Source organism: Vulpes lagopus, chromosome 6 (genome assembly GCF_018345385.1).
Source record: "Vulpes lagopus strain Blue_001 chromosome 6, ASM1834538v1, whole genome shotgun sequence".
NCBI lineage: Eukaryota > Metazoa > Chordata > Mammalia > Carnivora > Canidae > Vulpes > Vulpes lagopus.
Window position 1 is genome coordinate 78,914,595 of NC_054829.1, and position 8,752 is coordinate 78,923,346.

The window sequence follows — 8,752 nt, forward strand, 5'->3', positions numbered from 1 at the left end:
CTTGAAACCCAAATCTATTAGGTTCCTCAGTTTCTGATAGCAAACATTAAGAGGTTGGATAAGATAGCTCAAAATAATTTTTTTAATGTAAATCTGTCAGGTAGAGCTATAAATAAAGAATGCCCATGGGAGACATCAGGTCTGAGGCTAAAGATGTGGTAGGACAGAATCCGGTTCGAGAAGGGCACCCTATGCTGGGCTGAGCCCCTGAATGGTTTGAAGCTGTAGCCACATAATCAGTGTTTCAGAAAAGTCATTCTGGTGGCAGTACAGAGCAGCAGTTTGAGGGACATGGTACTGGGGGCAGACAGGCAAGAATAGAGGGAGAGAGGGAACAGATTCAAGAGTTTAGAAACACTAACCGTTTAGGGTCACCTGGGTGGCTCAGCGGTTGAGCGTCTGCCTTCAGCTCAGGGCGTGATCCGGAGTCCAGGATGGAGTCTCACATCGGGCTCCCTGCATGGAGCCTGCTTCTCCCTCTGCCTGTGTCTCTGCCTCTCTCTCTGTGCCTCTCATGAATAAATAAATAAAATCTTTAAAAAAAGAAAAAACACTAACCGTTTGGTGAGGAAGGACAATGATTTCCAGACTTCTGGTGATTTGCATAACTATTTAGAAATGTTGTTCACTAATTTAGAGGGAGCTGGTGAGGAGCACATTTTAAGAGGAAAGATAATCTCTTTTGAAATTACTGAGTTTGGTGGTAGGATACATATTCATAAGTATTAGCAAGATACGTATTCGTGGTCAGTATGAGAGAGATCCAGTCATGATGGTGGCAATTAACATACAAGTATTTAAGACCATGGGAGGACATACAGAGGGAGAAAGCCAAGGACAGAACCCTGGGGAACATACATGCATATGGAGATGTCAGTGAAAGAGACGTCTCTACATGTATGACCAAGAAGGAATAGTCAGGGAGGTGGGAAGACAACAGTGCTGACTTTGAAAGAGAAGGTAAGAACTTAGAGGTGTCATATGCCATAGGGACCATGTTGATAACAGGAAAATAATGGTCCTTCCATCATAAGTTGGTTAGTTTTCATGACTACAGACTATACTTCCAACCCTAGCTAATTATTTGGAAATATCTGATCTTAGTCAAAGAAAGGGAAGGGATGATATATGGTTGGATCAGTCCAAATTGATCCCTACCTCTGGAAAATCAATTCAATACACCCAGGGTATTGGGAGGGCAATATATTTTCATGTAGCTAATACAGTCTTTATTATATACCATACAGTGAAATTATATGGTATTTGGTACAGTGAACATATTGGTAGTTAAGTTTTTTTTTTTTTAACGGTAGCATGCTTTTAATGGTAGTGAAGATATAATAGTTAACGGAAGATGTGTCATCTAGGGAAGGCAGATGCCCTTGGTATGATCTGGGTTCAGTACCTGGTTCTTGGCTTTGATCAGATTATGGGGATGCACTCATGTTGTTAACCTAAGCCATAAGACAAGAATGCTTAAAAAAATGTATTTATTTATGCTTGTTGATCTCTTTGGGAAAACTTTATAATGGAGTTGAAATAGAAGCAGAAGGTGATTTGGTAATTGTGGGATTCTGATTGGGGCAATTGGCAATTAGTTAAATAATCTATTCTGAAGGTAGGAGAAGAAAGTTTGCTTATATACTATATTCAGAGTCCTCTTCTGGGTACTATACATAAGACCTAGCTGTCAGTGAGGGCTTAAGTTGAGTAGGTGGTGTGTAGGAGACAAGAGGCAAGTAAATCTCTCTGCTAAAGGATCTAACCGTCTAGTTGAGGACAGGTGCATTCCCTAAGGTATGCCCAATAACCAAAGAATTGACATTATTTCCTCTATGTGAGGGACTTGCAATACCTTGTGTTTGTGCAAATGGTTCTTGAAATGTATTGGAATAGTAATTTTTCTTTGAACTTGCAGGTTCTCCAGAAAAGAAAATTGAAAATACATCCGGGAATCAAGAAAATATTTCTGTAAACCCTATCAAGAATAGAAAAGCAAGTCCAGTATCTAAAGACCACCAGACTGGAAAGAAAACCTCAGAGAATTCATCAATACAGAGTCAAGTGCAAAAGCGGAATGACGAGTCTGAAAGTGATTTTGAATCAGATCCCCCTTCTCCTAAGAGCAGTGAAGAGGAGGAACAAGAGGATGAAGAAGTTCTTCAGGGAGAACAAGGAGATTTTAATGATGATGATACCGAACCAGAAAATATGGGTCATAGGCCTCTCCTCATGGATTCTGAAGATGAGGAAGAAGAGAAACATAGCTCTGATTCTGATTATGAGCAGGCCAAAGTAAAGTACAGTGATGTGAGCCCTGTCTACAGAGACAAATCTGGCAGTGGACCAATGCAAGATCCTAGTAACACACTCCTCGCCCCGACCCGATTACCCTCTGATGTTGGCGTAGAGGCTCCTAAGCAGGAGTTTGATGTATTTGGCGCTGTCCCCTTTGCAGTGCGTGCTCAGCAGCCTCATCAAGGAAAGAATGAGAAGAACTTCTGTCAACAGAGCCTCAGTCCTACCGTGGGTCTGGAGCAAGAGGAATTTGATGTATTCACAAAGGCCCCCTTTAGCAAGAAGGTGAGTGTACAGGACTGCCGTGCCGTGGGGCCCGAAGCACATACTTCCCCAGGTTGTCCAAAAAGTGTAGATATATTTGGCTCCACTCCATTTCAGCCCTTTGCCACATCGACCAGCAAAAGTGACAGCAATGAGGACCTTTTTGGGCTTGTGCCCTTTGAGGAAATAACTGGGAGTCAACAGCAAAAAGTCAAACAGCGAAGCTTACAGAAACTGTCTTCTCGCCAAAGGCGCACCAAGCAGGATCTGTCCAAAAGTAATGGGAAGCGCCATCATGGCACACCAACCAGCACAAAGAAGACTGTGAAGCCTACCTACCGCACTCCAGAAAGGGCTCGTAGGCATAAAAAGGTGGGCCGCCGAGACTCTCAAAGCAGCAATGAATTTTTAACCATCTCAGACTCCAAGGAGAACATTAGCGTTGCACTAACCGATGGGAAAGATAGAGGGAATGGCCTGCAACCCGAGGAGAGTCTGTTGGACCCCTTTGGTGCCAAACCCTTCCATCCTCCCGACCTGCCGTGGCACCCTCCACATCAGGGCCTGAGTGACATCCGTGCTGATCACAACCCCGTCCTGCCCGGGCGACCAAGACCGAATTCACTGCACAGCTCATTCCATAGTACAGATGCGTTGAAAATGGATGATTTTGGTGCCGTGCCCTTTACAGAACTTGTGGTGCAAAGCATCACTTCACATCAGTCCCAACAGTCCCAGTCAGTTGAATTAGACCCATTTGGTGCTGCTCCATTTCCTTCTAAACAGTAGATACTTCTGACAGACTCTTGGCGTTAACTCCTGTTTCAAAAAAGTATGAATAGTTTTATGAATTTGAAAGGAAATTTATTTGTATAGCTCTTTATATCATTCACTCTCAAACAGGTCAATCAGAATAGGTGATTTTTAAATAAACCAAATAGAAAAAGGAAGTATCTATACAGAGTAGTGACTTGCTGTCTCTTCCATGAAGGAGAAAAGGGAGCTCAACTGCTAGCTCTAACCCTGAGCTTCAGCCACCAGATCGGACTCCACAGAAATCCAGGGGGAGCACGCGCCACCTTTCCAGTTGTGTAGCCACTGAAAAGGGACTGGAAAGCTGTGTCATTATTTTTATAGCAGAATGTCACTTGTGTGTGCATATTCTGGGCTCCTGTCAGGATCCAGCATTTAAAACTAAGGTTATTTGTACATACAGAGGTTGGATTTGTGAATTTTCAAAGGTCTCTTCTAATTTCCACACAGTAAAATCAAAATCTGGTTCTCCTAAAGAATGAAAAAAGTTACTATCTGTAGAGAGAGCAGAGATTTTTAGTCCTTAACACCTTTCTCGACAGAACAGAGCCAGAAGTAATGGACTATTGTGCCTAAAACTGTTTTGTTTTTTAAAACAAGTGCCATTAATAAGGAATATCTACACAGAAGCCCAGAACAAAAACCAGAAAAATACCTGACTTGTGGAAAATGTAGAAGAAAAAAAATGATACAGAAGAGAGAAAAGCTACTTCAGGAAGTTTATATTGTTTTCGAATGGCTTCTTGTTCAAAACTTTTACTGTCATGTCCCTAATAAAGCAGATTGTTAGAAAATGGGGAGTGAGGGCAAAGGTTGTATAGAAATTGTACTTCAGGAAAAAAATATGTAGCTGAAACCCTGAGTTTTTAAGACAACATAAAATCATGTTGCATTTAATAATGTGCTTTATTAAATTACCACCTTCACCAAATATTCCCCAAGTCGTGAGCGACAACTTTCTAGTTAGGTTGGGAGGGTGGAATAGTTTGAATAAAGTGCACAGAACAGTGAAACCCAAAAAGCCTTAGAGGCAGGACTCATGCATCCTGCTGCAAGTACCTCTGCACTGATACACAAGATCTTAAAATGGCTATAAGTTATTAGATGATGAGGAACTAGCATCTCAGTTCTGCTAGTTGATGCAGCCAGTGAAAAGAACTTGGCTACCAAATTGCCTTTTTTTTTTTAACACCACAAATCCTAATTAGAAACTTGAGATTTTATAGAAATTGTTTAATAAGTTAGAAATTACTGTATGAATTAATGTGAATACAGTATCTGTGCTTCCTGTGTCTCTAGCTATTTTAAGTTCTAATTAACTGTCCTTCTCTATCAACATTTAGAAGTTTCTATAACTGTTAAAGCTATTTACAAAAAGGGGTGGAAACTCTTATTAACTGGCACTCTTCTTGATTGCTCTATTTTAAATGCACTTTGAGTCCAATTAAAGTGTATTGTATGAGTAATCTTACTAGGATCTCTTAATCATAGTGCCCCAAATGGAGTGAGCTATTTGCCTGTTATCGCAGTTCTAAGTGTATGTTACTAAACTATATATTCATTACTCTTTCTTTTCTCTTTTATATTTTAAATCAGATAGAAATTTGTGGATAAACAGGGAAGCACTATGTGAATCACAGTGTAGCAGAGGCAGACCAAGCATTATATTACTACTTAAGAGTTGCATTTTTAGAGCCCTGACTGTACCAATTACTTGTCCTTGTGCCAAAGGCAAATATTATGTTTGCACCTTTTTTTCCCCCCCCCTGATTCTCAGGTTGATTAATACTGCTAATGCAAATGCTCAAGTAGATGTTCTTCAAAACTTTACAGAGTAGAGTCAAGTGATTCTTTTTAAAAGTGAAGAGTTGATTAAAGAGTAAGTTCATGAACTACAGTAGGTTTGTATCAAACAATTTTTTTTTAATGAAAATTTGTTGGTTCATGTGTACACAGTATGCTTCTTTGGCTATTTTAGTCCTTGGCCTTGGTCTCTGCTAGACCTCATGAGTTTCATAATTTAAAAGGGGTAGTGTATGAATTCGTGTGGTCTCTTTGGGCTGTAAACATGAAATAATCAGATTCTGTATGATACCAAGGCCTTGCTTACACTTGCTTTTCAGTGCACTGAGTAATTTTAAGTGATTTAGACACTGATGTAGACACTGTGGGCTTATGACGTTGGTTGAATTCTAAGGAAACAATTTTGACCTTATTTAAAATATTTCCATTCTTATGTTTATTATATCCCACCCCAGTGATTTCCCTCGCTTGAGATTATAGGTCGGAGGAAACATTAGGATTGACAGGGAACCCAATAGGATAGAAGTGGGGAGATTCCTTTGTGTTGAAGTAAAGGCGTCTCCCAAGGAGTACAGGATTAGGGGTGCTTTCCATCCTCCAATATCTCCTCCCACTATTGGGATATAGATCACTCCAGTGATTCCGGGGTAATTCCCTTAGGAGAATGATGAGACTAGAGCTCCCAAGGCACATGAAAAGAGCCTAACACATACTTGAGACACAGCATTCAGCTAAAATTTGGTTCTGTTGTGGGACCGTCCAATTCTTGTTTAAGGAAGGAAAGTTGAAATTATTTTCCTCTTATTAATCAGGTGTCCTCTGTGCTTCTTTTGTATGTAAAGTAGTCCTAACTAAACCTGTCATGCTTGAACATCACTAAGGGAAGTAAATCATGAAGCTAGCAAAAATCTGAGGCCAAAGTTATTTCTGTCCTAACAGCTTTAATAATGCTTGTTGATTTTGAATAATCGTTGTAAAAGTGGACCAGTCACTTAATTTTTTAAATATCACTTCAGCACAATATTAGTGTCAAAAAGATCAGCTTTTATGTCATTGAAGAATGTATCTGCTGAGACACAAAAGTTGCTTGGTATATGTATTAGGTGGAGGTGGAAAGGTTTTAGGCCAGATGAAAATTTAACTGACTAGAATATTTATCCAGAAGTATCAATTGGGAAACTAATTCTTCCACAGACCCACCCCATCTCTGCCTGTGTCATCCAGTTATGACATTACCTGGAATTGTAGATATAAGATACCCCGTTTATTGTTTAACAGTGATAGATTGTCGTCCTCATACTGCTGGTGGAAAATAGTTAAGGTGGAGCCCACTCTTCTGCTCTGCTGTTCATGAGGCAGAGCAGTTTTCTTACTGTTTGGCTGCTCTGCTTCGTTTAGGTTCTGGTACTTCATATAAGCATTGCTAGAAGGTACACTTGTATTATCACTAGTCTGAGGAGTTGGTACATTTGTTTTAATATGTGTAGAATGTGCAGGAAACTTTTTCTTTTAGCAAAATTACTTGTTTTTAGGTCTGACACTGAGCTGACAGATCTGCTGTGAGAATGAGATGACAAATCTACTGTGAGAATAAAAATGTTTGAAAAATTTTATATTTTCCTAAATATATAAACACAGATGCATGCATGTCACATCTCTCTACTGTGGAGTTAATGTGAACCTTTAATTTTAAATGGAATTGCAACCACAATCATTACTAAAAGAACATTCACTCCTAGGGAGGTTTTACAAAAGCCACTAAAGGAATGAGGTAGACCGATGAAAATGCAAAGGGTCATCATTTGGGGTTATTTTTATTTAAAAATATATTGTGCTACTTTTGAAAGAATTGTTTTTATTACTACTCTCTTTTTGTGATTGAAAGGTCATCTAATAGTAAGCAGTAGAGTAATAGTAAGCTACTTTTTAAATTGCTGGCAAACAGCTTTAAGTGCACTTTCTTTGATTACACTTCCATTTTTTGTTAAACTTGAATTTTCTGAAGCCTTTTATGTACCACTAAGCAAATAACTTTAACTTTTAATAAACCTGATTTACATGTTTATTATATTTCTAATTGTTACAAAACATACTTTCTAAAGTAACTTCAGTCCTCAAATGTAGCTGGGAAACTGAGATAGAACCCGTTGCTTTTTTTTTTTTCCTTTCTATATCTAATTAAGCACTAACTGATTTTACTACTTCATTGCCTTTACATTGCTTATTCTTATTGACTGAATTCTGTCCCTCATTCACTTTGTTTTGTTTGAAATTTAAAATTATTTTCTTACTGTATTTATCATACCTACTGTTTTAATAATCTGCTTTTCTTTAAATGCAATAAATCCCAAATGGATTACATATTCTTTCCAATTAGTGACTTCGGAGTTCCTCATTATTTGTCTTAAATGTTTTGGATGTAGACCTCTCTATTCAGCTTTTATTCACACTACAGACATTAAGGATCTATTATGCCAGGGGAATAGAAAAGTGAATAGGATTAGATCTCTGTTCTTAGGGCAAAGCTCACAGTGTAGGATTTACATAAGAAAACCTATTGTGACCTAGCATTTTTGCAGCAAAAACACTTCATAGCACAATTTGTTCAGGCGCTACAATTACCTTTAATTGTAATAATGAAGGTACGGCACAAACCTGAGTTTGAAGTATCTTCTGAATGTTTGACATTGTTTTTGCATTGTGTATAACTTAAGCTTCTTAAAAACTGGTAACATATAGAACTTAAAAAATATTTGGGTTAAATAAAATATTGTAATCCTCGATTATGTCAGAAAAGAGGCTTTGGCATGTTAAAGAGAAAACCTATTTACTGGATTGGTGGACTAAATTTGGTGTCAAGATCACATTATTTTATGTATTTCACAAACTCGAGATTGGTGGCTTGCGGAAGGATTGACCTTGCTATGAACTTTTTTTTTTACACTTACATCTAAAATTATGTGGAAAAATAAGGGGTTTGTGTCTTTTTAGTGAATGGTACAAAGTGTGAAATGTACCACTGTTCAAATTCAGTTATAGTTCTTTATAGAGAAAAACAGATCTTGCAATGAAAGCTATTTATTGAGCAGCAAATCCCTTTTTAAGGAAGTCCGGTTCTAGCATCATCTACAAGATGCAGTTAATTATTCTCATAATTGAAGGCATGAGCTTTTGAAATTTTATGCTGTACATTTAAAAATAGTTTGCTTTTGCTTCACATGGTTGGCACTACTGAAATTACATGTATGTTCCATATAGTGTTTTTTGATCCCAGACTTACAAAGCAGGACTAGAGCTTTGGTGTCTATTGCTCCTACCCCCTAAGGAGGGAATCTTCACTTTTCACAAGAGACCCCTACTGCTGTTAACCTCTCCCTTGTGAAAATGTTTCCTTAAGGGGAGTTTCAGTTGTGGGTCATTATCTCACTACCTACTCAGGAAGCAGGGTACCGAATTTCAGGGGACACTGGTACCCAGTAGTATCTGCACCTTTTTTTTTTTTTTTTTTTTGCACCTATTTTTAATAATACAAACACAGTAATTGTGGTAATGCATGGAAAAGACACTTCTGTCC

At 38.4% G+C, this 8,752-nt stretch overlaps 1 protein-coding gene across 3 annotated transcripts in view; it reads left to right on the forward strand.

Moving 5' to 3' along the window:
* Positions 1-8,704, forward strand: part of BMP2K (BMP2 inducible kinase) — a 116,109-nt gene extending 107,405 nt beyond the window's left edge. For all 3 annotated transcript variants that reach the window (XM_041759935.1, XM_041759937.1, XM_041759938.1), the window contains one exon: positions 1,919-8,704. In XM_041759935.1, coding sequence (XP_041615869.1) covers positions 1,919-3,351 — 1,433 coding nt within the window. In that variant the 3' untranslated portion in view covers positions 3,352-8,704. The remainder of the gene's footprint in view (positions 1-1,918) is intronic.
* The last annotated feature ends 48 nt before the right edge of the window (positions 8,705-8,752 follow it).